At 43.3% G+C, this 22,138-nt stretch overlaps 2 protein-coding genes across 8 annotated transcripts in view; both read left to right on the forward strand.

Annotated features, from left to right (window-relative positions):
• Nucleotides 1–1,100: 1,100 nt before the first annotated feature.
• Nucleotides 1,101–9,471, forward strand: slc35g1 (solute carrier family 35 member G1). 6 transcript variants are annotated; one of them, XM_037544467.1, is made up of 6 exons: nt 1,114–1,236; nt 1,342–1,559; nt 3,820–3,928; nt 4,156–4,211; nt 4,325–4,502; nt 7,493–9,471. In XM_037544467.1, exons 4-6 carry the CDS (start codon nt 4,172–4,174, stop codon nt 8,238–8,240), a joined length of 966 nt encoding a protein of 321 aa, XP_037400364.1. In that variant the 5' UTR covers nt 1,114–1,236; nt 1,342–1,559; nt 3,820–3,928; nt 4,156–4,171; the 3' UTR covers nt 8,241–9,471. The 6 variants fall into 6 exon arrangements, with proteins under 6 accessions (XP_017559961.1, XP_017559962.1, XP_037400364.1 ...); XM_037544470.1 differs by having other exon boundaries at nt 4,328–4,502; XM_037544469.1 differs by having other exon boundaries at nt 3,820–4,211; nt 4,328–4,502.
• A 4,407-nt stretch (nt 9,472–13,878) lies between these two features.
• Nucleotides 13,879–22,138, forward strand: part of plce1 (phospholipase C, epsilon 1) — a 117,629-nt gene continuing 109,369 nt past the window's right edge. The window contains exons 1-3 of one of the 2 annotated variants that reach the window (XM_017704474.2): nt 13,879–14,330; nt 18,406–19,331; nt 20,260–20,724. In XM_017704474.2, the coding sequence (XP_017559963.2) occupies nt 18,624–19,331; nt 20,260–20,724 (1,173 nt within the window). In that variant the 5' untranslated portion in view covers nt 13,879–14,330; nt 18,406–18,623. The remainder of the gene's footprint in view (nt 14,331–18,405; nt 19,332–20,259; nt 20,725–22,138) is intronic. The other variant, XM_017704475.2, reaches the window with a different exon arrangement.

Here is a 22,138-nt window from a genome sequence, read left to right on the forward strand (position 1 = left end):
ACGCATTAGGATCTCATTCCCATGCCTTACTAAGTCATAACTACTGCCTGTGCAGTTTGATGTTCCCTTCCAGTGGATCTTTTTCGCTCCCTGTGGTTTGGAATCACCCTTAAACTGTCCTGGGCAGTTCACTTTGCACGGAACTACGAGGGTGACTGGAATGCAGCTTTGGAACCTCAAGCAGGTTTTCTACTAAATTACGATACTTCTGATAACAAAGAATCCGTAGGTTCACTAGGGTCGTTCTACAGAAATCGTCCACTATTGTCTACATCCACAGGAGTCACTGGTGTCACACGTAAGAAATGTAGCACCAGTGACATTTTTAATGAAATATGCATTTTACAGAACGGCTGCTACAGAGCCTCAACCCACATGCTGTCGATCCTGGAATATCCACTAAAATATGCAATTTCATCCATTTGTTTTCCATTTTTTCACAATTACCTAAGAAGCAGGTCACACCAGTGACTTCGAATAAAAGCTTCATATGAAATTCATATGATTTGAATTCATCATGAGCTAAATGAGAAAAAAATTCTAATAACTGAAAGACACAGTGGACGCACCATGTGCTTTTCTTTATAGACCCTCAGAAAAGAAGTAAAAGGAAGTCAATTTATGTCACCTGTGATTATTTCAAAATAAGAGATTTTGGTCACCCAGTAACACCAGTAACACACCACAACTTCCATTCAATATCCTATAATATTTATTTGGCTTTTTATATGTATATAATTCATTCATATGAAAATATGTCAATCACTCTTTTATCTATAAATGGACGTTTCCGTAGAATGACTCACTGATCACGAATGAACGCTTTCCGGATGGGAAGTTGAATTCGGTTCGATTAATCGATTCTTTCTAAAGTGTCCGTCTTCATGAATCGTGCGTTGTTCCCAATTGCAAAGTATTGGGGTTTTTTTAGAAACCATACACACACACACACACACACACACACGCTCTTATTGTTCACCTCGAACGTAAAAGTAGCAATAGACGCTACAAGAACGAAGTCGAACTTGTTCAGTCGAATCGGTTCAGTTCACAACAAATGATTCACTCACAACGAGCACGTGGTGAAAACGGGTCATCCAACATGGCTTTTCTAGCTCACCGGCTCCCTCTTGCGGTGAAGCCGGGGACACGGTAAGCCCACGAAGTTTAGTCGTTTACCCGCCTCCGTTTTAAGTAACTCCCCGGGGAACGGCGCGGCGGGTCACTTTCATCAAGGTATGCCCGCCTGTTGCGTCTTAGCATGGGTGATTTCAGGAGACGGAGTGTCTCTGTGAGTGAAGCTGCTGGTGGTGACCCGGTTGTGTCGGTTGTGCCTTGTAGAGAGGAGGAGGATGAGGAGGACGTGGAGGCCGTGGTGTTGGTTCGTGAAGCCGGCGAGGTTGAAGCCTCTGGGGTGACCGAGAACGGAGACGGAGGCGACGGTACACGACGGTCACAGCCCTCCCGGCCGGTCGGCAGTCCGAGGCGAATATTTTCGCTGTCGTGCTGCTGCGGAGAGGAAGAGGACGCAGAGCGACAAACAGAAGAGGAAGAGGAAGGTAAACGAAGCGAGGAAGAACAGTTTATGTGAAGTATATTCGATTAGACGATTAATAATAATTGGTGTGGAACGGCACGTGACACGAGGTGTGCGATGTTAATATGACTTACAGTTTGAAAAGTAAAGGAACATTTATTTATTTATTTATTTATTTATTTATAACATGTTGGTAGCGGTTAAGTTACAGATTTAAATTCCTTACACTATAATAATAATAAGCTAAAGTGTGCTGGCGCGGTGTGTCTGAATGTCTGTATCACAGGGAAATATTCATATTTGAGGGAAACGCGTTATAGAGCTTAAACGTGTGGCTTGACTCAGCCTTTAAAACGCGGGTTTCGCCGTGATGATGCCGGTAACAAGGGCCGTGTTTATGCCGAAGACCTTCTGGGTTGACAGCCCTACTGAAGCAGCGCGAAGCCCCGTCTGGGCGTTTTAGACGTTCTAGCCGCATTTACGCAGCTAAAGCGGGACAGTGACCCGCAGCCGCCCGTCGCCCGCCGCTGTGACAGACCAGCCGTAAGCTCCACGCCTCCTCAGAGCCTGGAGGTGATGCAGAATCAGAGCCAGGCTGAAACTGAAGACTGACGCAGATGAGGATGTAACACGCTTCACTACATCGGTAGTTTTCCGTGAGCTCGTGATATGTAGATGCAGAATGACTTTGCAGTTTGTGACTTGGTCCCACGCGCAGAGGTTAAAGGAGAACTCCGTCGAGTTGCCAGTGAATCTGTACATTAAAATGGTTCACATTTCAGATGTAGCTGAACAAAGTCATTCAGAGTGGATTTGAGAGAGAGAGAGAGAGAGAGAGAGAGACATGGAGACACAGAGGGAGAGAGAGAGACAGACACACACACACACACACAGAGGGAGAGAGAGACATAGAGACACACAGAGAGAGAGAGAGAGACATGGAGACACAGAGGGAGAGAGAGAGACAGACACACACACACACACACACAGAGAGAGAGAGAGAGAGACATAGAGACACAGGGAGAGAGAGAGACACATACACAGAGAGAAAGAGAGATATAGACACAGGGAGAGACAGAGAGAGAGAGACAAACACACACACAGATAGAGAGAGAGAGACACACAGAGGGACAGAGGCAGAGACACAGAGGGAGAGAGACACAGACACACACAGATAGAGGGAGAGTGACAGAGAGAGAAAGAGAGAGAGACATAGACACAGTGAGAGAGAGAGAGGTGGGAAGGTGGGAGGGTGGGAGAGAGGTGGGAGGGTGGGAGGGAGGGAGAGAGGTGGGAGAGAGGTGGGAGGGAGGGAGAGAGAGAGGTGGGAGGGAGGGAGAGAGAGAGGTGGGAGAGAGAGAAGTGGGTGGGAGGGGAGGGGGGAGGGGGGGGGGGGGTTGTGTGAGAAGCTCCGTTCTAGAGAATTTCCACAGTGGCAGTGATGGGAACCAGACGTCCGTCTCTAAAAGCTCCCCCACACTGTTATTGCATGATATGGTCAGATATACCGCTGCTCGCTTTGTGATGAAGTTTCGACTTAAAATTTACTTTAATTTCTGTTATTTTAATCTGTTCTTGGCAGAGCAGACAGGTGTACACAGGACGTTGTAAGGCAAAATAGACCCCCCAAAAAGTCTTTTTCTGATTTATGCCTAGTTTGCCTTAATGACTGAGTATTATATAATGGATATTATATATAAAATCTAAAGGCATTAGGATTACTGGTGCTTTTGGATTAGTAGATGAAATGAGCACACTAGTATGTGGACATGGCCGCCACTGTAAAGAGATCTGACTCTATTACCGAGTCAGAATTGTTTACAGTGGTGGTGATAGGAACCAGACATCCACCTCTAAAGCCTCCCTTAATCTACAACAAACCATTTCACGTCAATCCACTCTGAATGACTTCGTTTACGTCTCTAGGACTGAATTATTCAGAACATTAAAAAAATGGATGGAATTCCCCTTGAACTTGCGTGGCCTTGCGTTTGGGGCTATAAATGAATAAGTATGGAGATAGACACGTAATCTGATGTAGGCCTTTACTACCCTTTTGCTTTGTCACGGAGCTTAAAGCAAATACTCTGTTGATTTAACCAAGGGGGAAATTGGGAGATTGACGTAACTACTGCGCAAGCTTTGCAACGCTGGCTTTGTGGGAAAGTTGTAGGCTACAAGTCACTTCAGGAAACAAGAGCTCTTTCTGTGTAAAGCTGAGAATGATTGAAACTCTTAGCTCTGTCTAAACCCTGATCAGCAGACCTCTGTTATTTTTCCAGACCCCATGTTGTGGTCAGTCCAAGGGATGTTGACCCAATTTGGCCCTTGTCCAATCTTGGCATGCTCATGACCTTGGGGATATTGAGCAAAAGGTCAACTCGCCGACAGGTAGTAGTAACGTTATGTGGTGGTGAATCGCATCAAACCTTGCTGCCTTTGTTTGCTCAGTATCATTTCGTGTGCAGAGTGAGACCAAATCACTGAAAGCCAACACCACTGCATGCTGCTTCCCACCCCTTCATTTCATTCCATTTGTGAATCAAAATTCTGATCACACCCCACAAAGCCAAGTCAAGCAGTGAGGTTGTCGTGTCCCATTTCCATCATTTTTACAGAAATTCGGCCAACAAAATGCAGCGTTCGATGAAAATGTACTGCACGAATGAAACGGGTAACGTATTTCCAGTAGATGACTGAGATTTCAGCAAGAGAAAAATTAAAGGGTAGCTGGGCTGTAATTTAGCCCTGATGGTTGATTGTTTCTTTGTGGTTTGTTTTGTTCAGCAGAGAAGAAACCAGCATGTCCTGGTCTTGGTCTCCTGTACAGTTTGCTGGCCTCCGTATTTTTCTCAGTGGCTGCTCTTCTTGTAAAGAAAATCGAGGGCGTACATGCTGTGGAAATCAGTGCATTACGATGCCTTTTTCAGATGTTGTTTGTTATCCCACCTATGATCTACTACAAGTAAGTGCAAGTCATCCCAGGTGGATGTTTATACTCGTAATCAATACCCATTATCTGTATTAGGCCTCATGCCAGTAGAAAAGGCTGGAGTAGATACTGAAGATCTGAGTCTGCAGGAAATCCAGCCTGAATGTATGCAGTGCCGTGGAAAGTGCTGATAATATGCGTCTCTGTCACAGTGATTAATCACTTCATTGTTCAGGCTGTGATATCTCTTAGCCTCTTCACCTCCTTGAGACCACCAGTGGTTCCAAAGTGCACTTCATATTCTTCATAATTTTAATATTTCATAAGCTACATTCAAACGGTGGGTGTCATATGAGAGCTGTAACACTTCTTTCCAGTCAAATAGATGGGTGATGTCATTTTAACCCTTAAAATGAAAAAAGCTGATTTTCTACTGAAAGTCGACCCGTTTTTCCACAAATCTGGGCTAATAACTATAAACAGAAGGCGTCTCTTCAGTGATCTGCTCTGGAAACATTATTTTTATAAAATACTTTATTTTTTATTTTATTTTATAAAAAAAAGATTTTTGGCTTTAGGCAGTAAAGCATATGGCAATATGTATATGATCATAAAACAGGTTCTGTTAATTTGAGTAGAACTTTTACAATAAATAAATAAATAAATACAAAAATAAAATAACAGTACATTTATTTCATGCAGTTACTCAGTAATTTGCCTTATGATTTGGTCATGTATATTCAGATGGAAAATCTAAAATACACCCTGGAGAATAACATTTTAGCTTTTTATTTTTTTATTTTTTGGACATTTAGCTATTTAGCTGTCTAAACTATTGAAACGGATTAGTACTACTGCTATACATAACAGTCCAAACAGTTCACTTACTCATCTACCTAACATTAGATAGCTAAGGTAACTGAGACCGGTTGGTTTTATATATTGGTAATGTCAAATATTCTCTCTCAAATTCATATGAAGTTTATTCTGTTTTTTTTTTACGTGCAGAATCGGCAGCATCAGTACTTTCCAAACTACTTTTAATGGTGTTCAGGCTTTCACAGACCGCAGAGACGGACTGTGTACTAGCTAAATAAAACTGCATACAGTCCTGTTTCTGAAAAAGTTGGGACACAGTGCAAATATAAATAAAATCAGAATGATGCAAGTCACTTGAACCCTGTAATTAATTGAAAATAGTACAAAGACAACATATCAATTGTTGAAACTAAGCAATTTTGTAGTTTCTGGAAAAAAATATGCCCATTTTAAAGTTGATGCCAGCAACATGTTTCAAAAAAGTTGGAACGAGGACATGCTTTCCACTGTTGCGTTAGTTCACAACACTCAGTAAGTGACCTGTGGTGGTAGTTTTGAAAGTGAAGTGTTTCCCCATTAATGCTTAATACTGAAATTTAGCTGCTCGGCAGTTTAGGGTCTCCTTTATTGTGTTTTTCATTTTATAACGTGCCACATGTTTTTAATGGGTGACAGGTCTGGACTGCAGGCAGGCCAGTTTAGCACTGGACTCGTTTACTACGGAGCCATGTTGTTGGAATAGATGCAGAATGTGGTTTGGCATCGTCTTGCTGAAATAAGCAAGTCTTTCCCTGAAAAAGACGTCATCTGGATGGCAGCATGTCGCTGCTGTCAGAAGAAAACCTTGTATCTCCATTTTTGTTTGTTTTTCAGTTTTTGACATAATTTGAAAATGTCTGTTGCCTTTACATTGTATGTGAATTTCATGATGAATGGACCAAGAGAAACTGCCCAGAATGAGGGGGGTGGGGGGGGGGGTGAGAGTCTGACTCCATTGACTTGCATTAAAGTGGGTCATTTCTTCTCCTGTAAAGGTTTGGAGATATGGGGTTTTCTTCGGAGAACAGCGATATGTGGTTTCAAAAGCTGTATGTATCATTTAGCATTAATGGAGCCTTCACAGATGTGCGAGTCAACAGTGCACCCCCATCCTGATAACAAGCAGGATGTTCATTCACCTTTTTATCCTACAGCATCCATGATTTCCAAAAAGACGCATTACAGAGTGCACAGTGAAAGCCGTTAGTCCAGAAACGCCTTCAACGTTTCTGAGCTGGAGCACATCTGAAATGGACTGATGAGTCTGACGAGTAAACCTTTAGGACTAATTATGGAAATAATGCATGTTGTATTCTCTGGGCCAAAGGAAAAAATGACCATCTAGATTGTTACCAGCATAAAGTTAAAAAGTTATGATCTGTCTTTGGGCTGGAGGAGGTGGTAATAGTGGGCAGCTTGCAAAATATGCTGCTTTCAAGGTGACATCTTTTTTAGGGATCTTCATACTTAAGCCATATTCTGCACATTATAAAATGGCTGAGAATAAGATTGCAGTGCTAGACCGGCCTTCCGGTAGTCCAGACCTGTCCACCACGTGGGCAAAATACAACAGTGGAGGACCCATATGGTTGCAGAGTTAAAGACTCCTAGAAAAGCACGGCAAAAAAGTGTGTGCAAAAAATTTTTTATTTCTTCTTATGATTGCCCAGATTGCTATTAAGTGTTGTTAAAAGGAAAGGTGATGTAACACAGTGGTGAACATGCTCCTGTTCTAACTTATACATTTATATTTACAAAAACATTCTGTTTTTGTGCCGTTTTCAGTTTTATACAGAATTGAACAGATGTTTTTTTTTTTTTTTCCTGTGTTTTGTCAGCATTTAACGTATTGGCCTAACTTTTTGGGACTGGGTTTGTACTTTTATCCAAAGAGATTTAAAACAGTAGGTGAATTGCGCACTCATACTTCCACTATAAGTGACTTTTTATACAAGTCATGTTGGCTATGTTTGTATTCCTCTGTGATAGTAGAGTGTTTCAGTATGGAACTTTTGGATGGTTACATAAGTGAACCGCTTCAATTAAAAACGGTTAGAATTAAAGCTTAGAAATAGTGTGGTATTAGTTTATCCTCAAAGTTTCAGTATCAGTAAAGAATAAGTTGTTTTCTACCATGTCTGCATAACACGCATGCTGTTATTTAGGACTGGGTTCCTGGGACCACGTGGAATGCGAGTCTACCTGTTCCTGAGAGGAGTTCTGGGCTCCAGTGCAATGATCCTGCTGTACTATGCTGTGTTCCAGATGCCCCTAGCCGATGCCACCGTCATTATGTTCAGCAACCCGGTCTTCACAGCTCTGCTGGCCTGGGTCTTCTTGAAGGAACGCTGCACCATCTGGGATGTAATTTTCACAGTCTTCACGCTCACAGGGGTCATCCTCATAGCCAGGCCGCCTTTCATGTTCGGCAAAGAGCTGTCGGGAATCGAAGGCGAATACACCAACCACATCAAGGGCACAGTGGCTGCCTTTAGCGGGGCCATCGGGGCAGCTTGCACTATGGTCATCCTGAGGAAGATGGGCAAAAACGTCCATTACTGCCTCTCTGTCTGGTACTATGCGACGCTAGGGCTCATCGAGTGTGTCGTGGCCTTGTTCATCATGGACGAGTGGACCATGCCATCCTGCGGTTGGGACAGGTGGACTTTAATATCCATTGGACTTTTGGGCATAGTCGGGCAGATATTCCTCACCAAAGCCCTGCAGATTGAAAAGGCTGGTCCAGTGGCACTCATGAGGACTATGGACGTAGTTCTGGCTTTTGTCCTGCAGTTTCTCTTCCTCAATCGCAAGCCAACCTGGTGGAGCGTTGGTGGGGCACTGTGTGTCATAAGCAGTACTAGTGGGGTGGCGCTGAGGAAGTGGTATAACAGCACCAGACAGAAAACCTGAGCTGCTTAGTTTTAAATCTAGATATTATCGTGAATCAGATATGCACTAATTAGCTTTTGGTAATTACTAAATATCGGTAATTTGGTACTATTTTATACCAAAGAACAAAGCATATGTTACCACCATAGTGGTTTAGTTTGTTTAGGTAAACTTGAATCACTCTTATACACTACTTGAGGGACACAAGCAAAAATGGTCTTTTTAAGTAGGTCTATGTGTATTTATTTTTCTAAATGATGATATGCTTTATTATATTTATGAAACCATATTATAATGGACTGCTGGTCAGAAGATTAAAAGCTGGGAGAGCATACGGAAGCGAAATATGGCATAACCTGCATTTGCACTTGGCCATTGACGGTGCAGGTGGCATTACTTTTTGAGTGGCATAGCCACTTTTATTCATTAAAATAGTGACATTTAGTTTGTCTCATTATCTAGATGTTTTATTTAAACAAGTTTGTTAGTAAGAATGCAGCTGATACTATGAGCTACGAGTTCAACTGGGTATCACGTAATTTCACTTCATGAACTTCAGCCTGAACCTTGTCCCAATGTGCTATAGGCCTACCAAAGATTACAGGACGCAAACATTAACTAGATGAAAATTGATTTATAGTGTTTCATTTTTTCATTTAACATACTGCACATTGAGAAGACCAAAGTACAAATGACTTTTCCGAGGGTTTACTTGCTGTGTTTAATTTGGAAGATGATCAGGATCTCACACGTCTGTCTACGATTGACATGACATGATGGCACTTTGCACTGATCACCTGGTCAGTCTAAACAGAAGCACTTATAGAAAATGCCTTGTTTTTTTTTTGGAGAATACATCAGTTAATAAATGTTGCCTGAAAGACTTTTTTTGCGATACCATATCAATTCAGATCAACGTGGTCTACATGTGCCCTCCAGAAGTTGATCCCACAACTTTCTAATAAGATGGATTATTTTAAAAGATTAGTGGATTTTACTTTGTGTATTTAATAGAAACAGAAGTGATATTTTGTTATACTTTCAATTCCAGATTAGAAGCAGAACAGCAGCTTGCCGCTTATATAGGTTTTATAATGGTGCCGCTTATCTTTGTGTCATTCATCCAGGGGTGAACATCCACACTGTCAACAGTGATCAGTTCACGTGAGCCACTTAAGCTGTGATATTAACACAGCTAAATACTGTTTTTATATAGTCTTATTTAGTAAATAAAAGATTTAAACCCCTCAAATGTGGTCGTTGTGGCTGGTTTAATGTGTGGTTTGACTGTTGACAAGAATCTGTTGTATAAGCTGGAAATAAATGCTCAAAAATAAATAATGACTAAAGAACAGGTTAACAATTTCTTGCCAAATGATTTCCTTGTAGGGCGGCACGGTGGCGTGGTGGGTAGCGCTGTCGCCTCACAGCGAGGAGGGCCTGGGTTCGATTCCCCGGCCGGGCGGCCAGGGTCCTCTCTGTGTGGAGTTTGCATGTTCTCCCCGTGTCTGTGTGGGTTTCCTCCGGGTTCTCCGGTTTCCTCCCACAGTCCAAAGACATGCAGTCAGGCCAATTGGACATGCTAAATTACCCCTAGGTGTGAGTGTCTGTCTGTCTGCCCTGTGATGGACTGGCGACCTGTCCAGGGTGTATCCTGCCTTCCGCCCGAAGACTGCTGGGATAGGCTCCAGCATCCCCCCGCGACCCTGACGGAGAAGCGGCTTAGAAAATGGATGGATGGATGGATGATTTCCTTGTAGGGAGCATACCGTAGACGTCCCCTAGATGGAGCAAGATGCATAGATTTCCATGCCTTGGTGTTTAGGTAGACTTCATTCAATTCACCGTTTATGTGGGAAAGCGTGGGTAAAAGCCAAACCTCACCAACATGGATAAGGACTGAGTAGGCAGAGGCCCATCACCACTTTCATGTGTAGAATGTGTGAGGTGGGTTGGCTTATTTTACTTCGCATGGCAGTCTGAGACTTGAAGGGTCTGGAAGAAGCTGTTGCCATATTTAAAGGTATTCTTATGGATCCTTAAGCCGTTGTGCATGATTCAGAGAGAAGGACCGAGCGATATTGCAGTGCAGCAGTAAGATGGGTGGTGTTCGTGAGTCATTGCAGGGAGGGCGTGTTCAAATCCAGTCATGTGTCTCCTCTAGCCAAACAAGCTGCTTATGGAAGACTTGAATGTACTTGAATGGCCTGTTAACCTCCTGACCCCTTTGATTTTATGTTGTAATTACAATAGGAAAGCCGTAGTTTCAGTGCAGCAGGATGGTTTATCTCAGACTGGATGACCTGCACATTCTTTCTGGATGGCATAAGAGGTCCTTGCTCTTGAAGAACAGAGAATGGGAAAAGTCAGTTCTGTCTAAAAGGCTGGTGAAGATTATGTTCTTCACCTTCACTCCGAAGTTTCCTTTTGTTGAATAGACAGTATAATTCCGTAGAATCAGTAGACTAACTAGATTAATTCGCATAATTGATAAAAGTTTATGGCTTATTTACTTTGATTATTTGTTTCAACTTTTTTATTACAGTATTTCAGTGTGAAATGCAATAATTACAGTATCTTAGACATCGTCTGGAATTGGAAGTGAGGAGCAGGATGGTGTCATTTGCTATGTGTGTGTGTCTGCGTCCATCAGTTCGAGTTCGGTCTGTGGGAGCTGAGAAATCTGATGGCTTGCGGAAAGAAACTGTTGCACAGTCTGGCTGTGAGGGCCCGAACGCTGTGGTACCTTCTTCCAGATGGCAGAAGAGAGAATGGTTTGTGTGTGGGGGGTCATCTACGATGCTGGTGGCTTTACGGATGGTGTAAATGTCCATGATGGTGGAGGGAAGAGAGACACCAACGATCTTTTCAGCTGTCCACACTATTCGCTGAAGGGTTTTGCGGTTGGAGGCAGTGCAGTTACCAAACCAGGCAGTAATGAAGCTCCTCTGCAGAAGGAGGTTAGGATGGGAGATGTTTAATGCTAATTTAAAGTGATATTACATATTATGTTTAATACTGATCAATAATGGTTTCTCTGTATAATCTGGGTGCAATAAAATCTTACATTTCCCCCCGTTTGTTTCTCTGACTTTAGTTCTAGTTGAGTCCCACAGTAGAAGGCTTCTCCTCATAGGGTCACTAATAGTTTCAGACAGCATGAAAAGTGCTTTGTTCTGATGTGTATAAAATCTAGTGTCTAGTATCAGACATGGGCCTTAAAATGTTTAAGAAAAATTTAGATAAAAATAAACATAAAAGTATTGAATTCATACAATCTCAGAAATAAAGGTACCATACTGTCCCTGGGGTGGTCCTCTCAAGGGTACATCTCAGCACCCTTAGTCAGGGGACATAACTGTCCCATAATCCATTGAAATTATTGAATTATTTTCTAAGTTGTACTCCACACATCCCGTCTCGTCTCCGGGCTTTTTACAACCCCCGTTTCCGAAAAAGTTGGGACGCTGTGCAAAATGTAAAACAAAATGCATTCATTCATTCATTCATTCATTTTCTAAGCCGCTTCTCCCTCAGGGTCGTGGGGGGGTGCTGGAGCCTATCCCAGCAGTCATTGGGCGGAAGGCAGGATACACCCTGGACAGGTTGCCAGTCCATCGCCATGGCAACCTGTCCAGGGTTTATCCTGCCTTCCGCCCAATGACTACTGGGAAAACAAAATGCAATGATGTGAAATCATTTAGACCCTATATTTAACTGAAAATAGTACAAATACAACTTATCAAATGTGAGAATTGAGAATTGTATTTTTTTTTTTAATATATGCCCATTTTAAATTTGACGTCAACAACATGTTCCAAAAAAGTTGGGACGGGGGCAACGAAGGGCTAGTAAAGTTGTGTAATGCCAAAAAAAAAAAACACCACCTAGGTGTAGTGCCACATGGGTGACGTGCACATCTGTGAAGGGGCACCATTAATGCTGAACGATATAAACAGGTTTTGGCAACATCTGCTGCCATCCAGACTATGTCTTTTCCAGGGATGGCCTTGTTTGTGTCTGCAAAACAATGTCAAACCACATGTATTACAACAGTATTGCTCTGTATTATAAGAGTCCGGGTGCTAAACTGACCTGCCTGCAGTCCAGACCTGTCATCACTGGAAACATCTGGCGCATTATGAAATGAAAAATGCAACAAAACAGACCCAGAACTGTTGAGCAGCTCAAATCCTTTGGTAGGCAAGAACGGAAAAACATAGCTTTCAAAACTACTTTGTCTCCTCAGTTTCCAAACACTGGCAGAGTACTGTTAAAAGAAGACGTGGTGAAACAGTGGTAAACGGGCCTCTACCCAACTTTTTGGAACGTGTTGTTGGTATCAAATTCAAAGTGGGCACATATTTAAAAAAAAAAAACAAATCAAATTTCTCAGTTTCAACAACTCATTTGTTGCAGTATTGATGTATTTTCAGAGAAATATATGGTTTAAATGATTTGAGCATCATTGAAATTTGTTTTTATTACATTTTGCACAGCGTACCAACTTTTTTGGAAATGAGTCAGCTATTCTCCAGCTTCTCGTTCGAATTACGCTGTTTCACCTTAAATGGCACAGCAGTTCTGCTGCCTGAGGTGCCAGAATGTAACTGCTGCACCATTTAAGGTGGAACAGAAAAATTAGCTAGCTACTGCGCCATCAGAATACTACTAAGTAACTTTTCTTTCACCTTGTTTTGAATAAAAGGAACGTAAAACATTAAACTAGGGTAATACAATGCTTTTCGGCATTTTTAATGGAGAACGGTGCTAGCGCCACTCCGTTTGGAGCGGTGCCACCAAAAAACCTCCGTTTGGAACACTTCGACCCCTCTATCACAGCTAAAATTGGGACGCCCTACCCCTAGGTGTAAATGCACAAATCAGAGGGGTAAGGGCTAAGTGGTAGGGGGGATGGGTGAAATGGGATTGGGCCTTGGACGTTCGGTTCCTTTCACTAGCACTGAGAATACTACTCTGAGTGATCTTATTGATTTAATTGTGCAGGAAATCTGAAAAGATGGGTGGATTTTTGAATTCCTTTAAGTTTTTACGGGCCACTGTTGACATGGCACAGTGTACGCAAAGCGTCTGGACAGACCAAGTTTCCTGACCGTTCGTACAGAGCCAATGTACAAGTCTGGTACATGACATATGGTACGTACTCTGATGGCATTACTAAAACAATAACATTTTTTCATTATATATATATATAAAAATAATGTATGAAATTTCCCCAAGTAATTCTGGGCCATTTATTTTGGTTCATTGATCATGACACCCCATGTAAAGAGCAACAGGTGTTTATAAATGATGTCAAACTGAAAAACAAAAAAAATGTGAGGTAGGAAAAAAAACGGGAGATACGAGGTTTGGTTGGTTAGTGTAGTGGTTAACACCCCTGCCTTCTACACTGTAGACCGGGGTTTCCCCACCTGGGTAAACACCCTACACTATACCAATAAGAGTCCTTGGGCAAGACTCCTAACACCGCCTTCGCCCACCTGTATAAACTGATCAAATTGTAAGTCGCTCTGGATAAGAGCGTCAGTCAAATGCCATGAATGAATGAATGTTTTGTCCCCACAGCAGCGATGACGTCAGAGTAACCGCCAATACTATCGTTGGGCGACTATTTGAGCCCAAAATGACAGAATGGGCGATTTTACTCTGAAATTTCCCTCAATTTCAGCTTAAGAAGTGTCAGAAATACGATTTTCGTGGTTTCTACAAACCGAGGAGATCACGAAAACTCCCGGCTCGGAACAGTTACAGCCTCGCACGTTCCTAGATAGGTTACCCCCCCCCCTCTCTCTCTGTCTGTCTGTCTGTCTGTCTCTCTCTCTCTCTCTCTCTCACACACTCTCTCTCTCTTTCTCCCTCTCTCTCACTCCCTCACACTCTCTTTCTCCCTCCCTCTCCCTCTCCCTCTCTCTCTCTCATCTCTCTCTGAGTCTACAGGCAAACCCTCCTCCACACGTGTTTCAGCCGTCCCTTCGCTCGGTTCCGTTCATCTATCTTCGCCCTGCTTGGCTGCTTCCAGCTAACGTCGCTTCTCCTCCAGCTTCCGCAGACGTCTCGTCAGAAGCGGCGAGGCTGCGCTCTTGTGGGGTGAGTGCGTTTCCACACGTTGTTTATGGACATTTACTCGAGTTAGTTGTGCGGCAGCTCCGTGTGCAGAGTCAGCAGGTCAGTGCTGTGAGTGGAACTGTCTGCGAGTGGCAGCGGTTAACGCTAGTTAGCAGGTTGGAAACGAATGTCAACTAGAAAATAAAGGCGCTGAGTAAACCTGGAGTAAACCACGCTCTCGCCGTCTTCAGGCTCTTTGGTTCCATTTCTAGGATTTCGAGTGTTTTAAAGGTGTGTCGTATATTTACGGTGGACAAAGTAAACAAATCATGGACTTGAGTTGAAGTGGAGACACCCGAGGTAAATATTCCTCCAGTAAAAGTAGAAGTTCCTCCCTTTAGACCTCCACTTGAGTAAAAGTACTAAAGTATTTACCTTCAAATGTACTTAAGTATAAAGTAAAAGTACTAAAAGAGTAATTCTGGCTCTGATGTCCTGTTATCATTTTTATAACCAGACTGGCTTCATGAACTCATTTCAGGTGAAAGTCCTCCAGCGTCTCTCTTGGTAAACCAGTCTTTTAATAGAACGTCATTAATTAGTGACGCTGACGTCTATTAAAATGATCAGAAGCACAAAACACTGAAGGTAAACAGTTTCCATCAGGGAGAACCGAGTGGCTCTGAAATCACTTTTTACACACAAGCAAAGTTTCAGATGACTTTGTAAATTAGTTACAAGCTGAATAAAAACTGGCTTTAAACTCAGGATCACAGATGAGCTCCTTTACTATGTTGATCTGTAGGCGTCTGTTCATAAACATAAACCAGCCCAAACTAATTTACTATAAAATGAAAGTGTTTGTATGAATTCAGAAAAAAAGAAACGCGTCAGTCTCGACTGCATATGTGGACATATTTCTATATTGTGGTGTTTTTACAGGTTAAGTTAGTTCATCATTGGTGCTCTGGCTTTGCGCTTCTTTTGTTTTGACGTGTTACATTTTTATACACACAGAAACCAAAAGGAACGACAGATTTCTCAAAATGTAGGAGGAAAAAGTCGGATATTAGACTCTGAAATGTAGTGGAGTCAAAGGAAAAAGTCGCCCAGAACGGAGAAACTTCAGTACAGATACAGAAAAAAAAACTACTTAAGTACAGAAACCAATTACATTTACTGAGTTACTGTCCACCACTGTACGTTACTAAGCAGTGTAGAGGAGTGAGCTTCAGATCGCTGACCAGCTGTAGGGGATGTGCAGTCTGGCCTAAGTGGGGCTGGTGCTGACTGGGTTTAAGTGCGGTGTCTCATGTTCCAGGGTGAGAAAGGTGTGAGTGACGTTTACAGTGCTCAGACTTACACACACAGGTTTTAAGATTTGCTTAGCACCTCATAAGTTCCACTTTTTGGCTGCAGGACGTTTGTTAGCACGAAACATTCTGCACACTTTGTTTTGTTTGTGCTTTGTTTTAGATTCAGGCGTGAAGTTCTGCAGAGCAAAGGAAACAAAGATTCAACCCCCTGACACATTTAAACAGATTGTGTGTGTCCTGGTCTCAGTGATGTACTAATAATTATTACCAATGTACTAATATTTTCTTCTCTGTGGCCGTATATGATGCTTGCATTCTGAGGGTTTTTTGTTCTTCAGCTGGCATGGACGTGCAGCTTCTCGCCACGCTGACCTCGTCTTTTCTCGGATCTGTTAGTCAGTTTTGGCTGTTTTTACGCAGGTCAACCTGAATGAAATGGTACCTTTCCTTACGTTTGGAACTGACGCAGGTGCTGCAGGTATTTCCTCCCACTTTGAAACGAGTCACTGATGTTGAACGACTTTTTGTAGGTGCAGCAGTGAACAGTGTTTTACGTCCCTGCGACCCTGTTTATGGACTTTGGTCCACGCAGAGAGATATCTAACTGTTTGCTAGGAGGTGTTAACCTGTCCCCTCAAGTCACTTTTGGAAGAAAATAGGCCTACGCCTTATTTAATGTGAGGGAAACATTGTGTCCTAGATCACAGATGCTGCAAGGTGAGTTGCAAAATTGTGTGTGAAAAATCACGGGTTGAATGTGACACACCTGGTTTGTGTGGACAAACTAGAAACTCTGAGTCTTCTGATGACACACCCACTGTCATAAAGTCAGAGGACCGTCAGATTGAAAGTGTGTCTTGGTGGTGTCTGTTGATCTTCCAAGCATTGTGTGTGTGTGTGTGTGTGTGTGTGTGTGGGCGGGCCCAGGAAAAACCCTGGGCCCAAATGTTATAAATTTTTGTCCATTAGCTGTTCAGAAATTCAGTTTATCATTGGTGAGTTTATTATAATGGGTCATTTTTGCAGGACTTCTATTGGCAGTTGATATGAAACGCTGATCCAGATATGCTTACCCGTCATTTTGTCCGTTACCACAGTTTATGTTACTCCAGCTTGTGTATTTTTAAGGTAGCCCTCTCTGGGCTTAGATGAGCCTCAGCTGTAGTTCATTATCATGTCCTTTCCCTGCTGTTTTCAGCCTAGAGTTGTCTGGTTGTGTGGGAGTGTGCGTTTTGGGGGTGGGGGTCGGAGTAGGGGGAATTCCCGTAATTCCCAAGCAATACAATTGCCTCATGTCTCATTTCACACACACACACACACACTCATGCGCGCGCGCACACACACACTCAGCAACACCCTCACCAGGAGTGTGCAGATAGTCAAAACAGGGCGCTGTAAGCTTTTTAGATAAGATTTCATCTCAAGCTCTGGTTTCTGTTACACTTAGTGTTTTTGTCCACAGCGAATTTGGCCGGAGGTGTGAGTCGTAATATTCTAAGGTTAATAAAAAAAGAATAATCCTAGAAATGACAAATGAGGGCAGAAGTAATGCATTTCAGAGATTTCGGAGACTTTGAATAATTGATGGTGAGGATTCAGGGTTGAAGCTTTGTGAAGCATTTTCTTCAGAAATTCTGCGTCTATTTCAAATACCTGTTTTAGTTTCGCAACTTGTGGATCGCAGTAATGCTTCTTGGACGTAAACTTCTCCTTCAGTTCTTGCATGCCACCTCCAAACATCCGGTAGATCGGACTCTTAGATCGTGTATTTCTGAATAAAAATCTGCTTGATGGTCAGACCTGAAAACTGCACTACAGTCTGGACCGGTGGTGTTTATATGTGCAGCGTTCTATACCTGATGAGTTAAAGTGTCACATGGACACTGAGTGTTCTGTTATCGTAACGCTAAGGGAGTGTCCTTTTTTAATCTCCTGCGCAATCTGTGTTCATAGAACTGTGGAAGTGTTGTTAGAAGTGGAAGACAAGAATGTTTTTCTTTGCGCTGTGTTGAAAACCGCTCAAACAATTTGTGTGTTGCATGAAGAAGGACAAAGGTGCGGCTTCAGGTATTCTGTAAATAGGTTATATGTACCCATGATGGTCCCGTGTGAGAGAGGTACTGTATGCTACTATGAGTTCTATGCAGACAGCCCGGTCAGGTCTTGTGTTGCTTAGCTACAGTAGGTTTTTGTTCCCTCTTTTTCCTCTTCGTATCATTACAAATTTCTGCTGGACCCTTGCCCTTCCTGTCCTACCCCCATCTCTTTGCACAGATTTATGGCCTGGGGTGGGGGTGGGGGTGGGGGTGGGGGTGGGGGGGGTGCTTGTGGACCTTGCCTGGCTAAACAGACTCAAAGTCAAATAACTAATTCCTCTCAACCCGCAGCCCTAATCTGTTCCAACAATCCTCAGACCCCACATTCCAGAGACCCACATATTTTTAAAGTGTGATTTTTGACTTTTTTTATTTCTAATTCCAGCGCATTATTACGTTGGGGTTCTTGGACAAATGTGATTTCTTCGTTTCTCAACTACAAGTCAGTCTCTGTTCGCAGTGTATGCACGCTCCCGCCTGGCTTCAGAGAACTGGTGCTGTTTCACACATAGCTTCTCTCAAAGCAAAAGCCAAAAAAACATCTAACGGGACACGTGAAAAAGTCATTTTGAGGGTTGTAAAACTTCTCTACGGCTTTTTTTCCAGGCATTGGAGGCTTTCAAATCGCTGTGCAGCGAGCTTTGCTTTTGTTTGCACTCATTTGTTAGCCGAGTATTGACTGTCCTTTCCTCCCCTCTCTCCTAGATTTCGGAGGCCCTGAAGTCCTGAGAGCAGAGAGCTGACATTGCACAACCGGGGAGGGCTGCTTACTACCGGACCGATTGTCTTCTTTTATTTTGAACTGTTTGGTTGAGATACACTTCTAAGTTCCAAGGCCACCGGCTCTTGCTTTTGTAACAGAAACTTGTGCTTTTCTTTATCCTGCCTTTCTGTGCTTTTGACTGAGGAAGAACCACTGTCGAATGCTTTGTGGTATGAGGGTTTGTGTGGAGCGGCAGGCAGATAATGGCCTTCTTAGTGTCACCATGACCACAGAGAAGGTTGCCACCGTGCTCGGAGTCAAAATGGCCTCTTGCACATCTGCAAAATACAGAAACCATCTTCTGTCTTTTGGTTGTGAGTTGCCTGAAAGAAGCAGCTCTGAGCCACAGCTCCCCTGTGTACGTTCCTGTCGTCTGTGTCCATCTAAGGACCACCAGGACTCTAAACTTTCCAAGGAGATACAAACGGACTGCGGCACAGGGAGTGCTTTTCACACCAGATCCAAGAGTTTGGACAGCTTGGGATATGTATATAGGGATATGTACTGCTACACGACTGAGGGACTGTCTTGCAGGCGGTCAAATAGGACATGCAGGGCGGTGGAAACGATTGGAAGCTGCCAGAGGGCCAGCCCTCTAGCTGTTCTTCAGCAGTGCCAGGACAGAGGGGAAAGAACAGAGGGGTTTTCTTTTGAAATGACTCACCTCAATGGAGGGCCGCCAAGCTTGAGCGGGTCACGCAGCACTTCATGCCAGCTGGAAGCTGATGTGGTCGAGCAAAGCGAGGAGGACAGGCTTGCCTCTGGGTGCAGCACTAGGAGAAGCAGCCTGCCCATACCTTCTCCAGCTCAGCTCCATCGTACATGGGACTGCAGAGGAAAGTCAAAAGCCACAATGCAGGACGTGATGGTAAGGCTGCACAACATGATGTCCCTTAAACATTAACCTGGCATGAGCCTTCACAATGCTGAAATTATAGAAGTGTGTAATGCAAATGAGGGTGGTTGATCGTTCTCAGCACTGCAGTAACACTGACGTGGTGGTGGTTTGTTAGTGTGTTTTGTGCTGGTCTGAGTGGATCAGACACAGCAGTGTTGCTGGAGTTTTTAAACACTGTGTCCACTCACTGTCCACTCTGTTAGACACTCCTACCTTGTTAGTCCACCTTGTAGATGTAAAGTTACAGATGATAGCTGATAACTCTGCTGCTGCACAGTTTGTTTTGGTCATCCTCTAGTCCTTCATCAGTGGTCACAGGACGCTGTTGGCTGGATAATTTTGGTTGGTGGACTATTCTCAGTCCAGCAGTGACACTGAGGTGTTTAGAAACTCCAGCAGCGCTGCTGTGTCTGATTCACTCAGACCAGCGCAACACACACTAACACCACGTCAGTGTTACTGCAGTGCTGAGAATGATCCACCACCCAAACAGTACCTGCCCTGTGAGGGTCCATGGGGGTCCTGACCACTGAAGAACAGAGTATCAGAGAAACAGAAGAAGAAATAAGGAGGTTAATGTTATGTTATACCTGGTTGGCTATCCTTGTGAAAACAACAAAGGCATATAACACCGATGCAAAGAAGTCTCGGTCGTGCCACCCCACAAAAATATCTAAAACCGAAATAAAAAAATGACATCTGCAAATATCCTCAGAATTTTTAGCCTCAAATTTTTTTATAGTGGTTGGGGCTTAATTACCTTTTTAAACACAACCTTTCCATTGCCTGAGTGATATTACAGGAATATTGTGGGAATTTTTTTTTTCCTTCAAATATCCCAGTATTGATTGAAAAAAAGAGATCACAGTGTGACTTTTTCCTCCCCATTATCATTCAGCCTTGCCAAATGGATCTGAGATGCGGCTTCTCCAGCCTGGAGAGGCTTAACAGGAGATACAAAGCCAAATGTCCTCTGGAACGGTACTCGGATATGCCCCGTCAAGGCTCTGGAGCCTCCAGGCTTAATCCAGCCCAACAGCAGCACAGTGACAGCGAAGGTACGGCGTCCGACTGCGAGTTTGTGCGCAATAAAAAGGACCGCTCCACTGTGCTCGTCAGGAGGTACCTGAAGAACAACAGGAAGGTCACGAAGATGGTGTGCCCTGGCACTCGAGCCATCGTGAGGGCCCTGCCCGCCGGCTGTATTTCTGAGAAAGCGTGGCAGGCTGTTTGCAGAAGAACGCCTCTCTTGAGTGAGATGTGTACCTTTGCAGCTTACTGCAGATACAGTAGAGCGTGTCAGGGCGTCCAGCTGCAAGTCTCCAGGACCGTTCTCCTCTATCCAGGGGTCAGGCTGGCAGAGGTAAGATCGTTTGCTCTTCATCGTAAAGCTGCATGCGGTATGAATGGTTCCTTTGTGGTCAGAGGGTTATTCAGACGTTATGAATTATTATGAATGGGCCTCTTTCTCAGCCTGCTGCCAAATTCCAGAGCTAAATTCTGGATTAGCTTGGAATGTTTGTCTTTGGGCTTGATGCTTGCAAATATGTGGGCAGCAATGAAACAAATTCTTTTACCACACTGCTGTGATATCAAATGGGCAAGTTTAGTTACAGTCAGTCAGTTGAGTTTTAGTACTGCTGTTGTAGATTGATATCGACATGTGATTGAGACTGAATGACTAAGCGCCCTGTTGCAGTAATAACTCTAATCACAACAGTGACTCAGTTTTACACTAAATCATTTCATTTTTTTTATGATAAAAGATCTGTTCAACACTGCAAGGATGTCATCACTTGTGGAACAGTTGAACGACTACACTGCGTCATGGACGTCTGTTTTCAATGTTCAGTTTTCAATGAAGTCATACTTCAACTCGGTTGACATTCCTTTCAACTTTTTTCAGTCCTAGTACACATTCCCTCTCTTAGTTCAGTTGGATTGCTGCTATATATTAAGAATGCGAAATGGGAGAATAAACTAGAGGCAGTGATATATTTGCCCTTTTTTTTCCTTTCAGCATATTCCCAGAGGCTCAGAAGTTACACAGTACTAACATATTAATAGTATATTGTAGCATTGCCTTTAAATTGTTTACCTTGGCTCAAGCATTCCGAGCAGCCTTCCACAAGCTTCTCACAATACGTTGCTGGAATTTTGAGGCATTCCTCCTGACAAAGCTGCTATGATTGTGTTAGGTTTGTAGGCCTTCTTGCATGCACATGCTTTTTCGGTTCCGCCCATAAATTTTCTTTGGGTTTGAGGTTGGGGTTTTGTGATGGCTGCTCCGTTGCCTTTGTTGCACTTTGTTGAGCCATTGAGACCTTTTGAAACTGTCCTCGGGGTCATTATCCATTTGGAAGATTTGCGCCTTGCCTTGAGATTTTGCTTTAATGTCTCCACATAATATTCCTTGTTCATAATGGCATCTGTTTTGTGAAGTGCACCAGTCTCTCCTGTAGCAAAGCATCCCACCGCATGATGCTGCCACCCCTATGCTTCCCAGCTGGGATGGTGTTCTTCGGCTTGCAAGCTTATCCCTTTTTCCTCTATAAGGAATGATGTAATAATAGTCATTATGGCCAAGTTGTTCCATTTTTGATTTCAACAGACCAGAGAACATTTCTCCAAAAAGTGGTGTTTGTCCCCATATGCAGCTGCAAACTGTAACCTGGCTTTTTTATGGTGGTTTTGGTGCAGTGGCTTCTTCTTGCTGAATGGCCTTTCAGGTCATGTCGATATAGGACATGTTTTACTGTTGGTTTAGATACTTTTGT

This window comes from Pygocentrus nattereri, chromosome 13, assembly GCF_015220715.1.
Source record: "Pygocentrus nattereri isolate fPygNat1 chromosome 13, fPygNat1.pri, whole genome shotgun sequence".
Lineage (NCBI taxonomy): Eukaryota > Metazoa > Chordata > Actinopteri > Characiformes > Serrasalmidae > Pygocentrus > Pygocentrus nattereri.

Coding starts and splice junctions, on each gene's coding strand:
- slc35g1 (XM_017704472.2), top strand. CDS start 1,262: ATGGGTGATTTCAGGAGACGGAGTGTCTCTGTGAGTGAAGCTGCTGGT. Junction 1,560..4,324: donor AACAGAAGAGGAAGAGGAAG/GTAAACGAAGCG, acceptor TGTTTTGTTCAG/CAGAGAAGAAACCAGCATGT. Junction 4,503..7,492: donor CCACCTATGATCTACTACAA/GTAAGTGCAAGT, acceptor GCTGTTATTTAG/GACTGGGTTCCTGGGACCAC.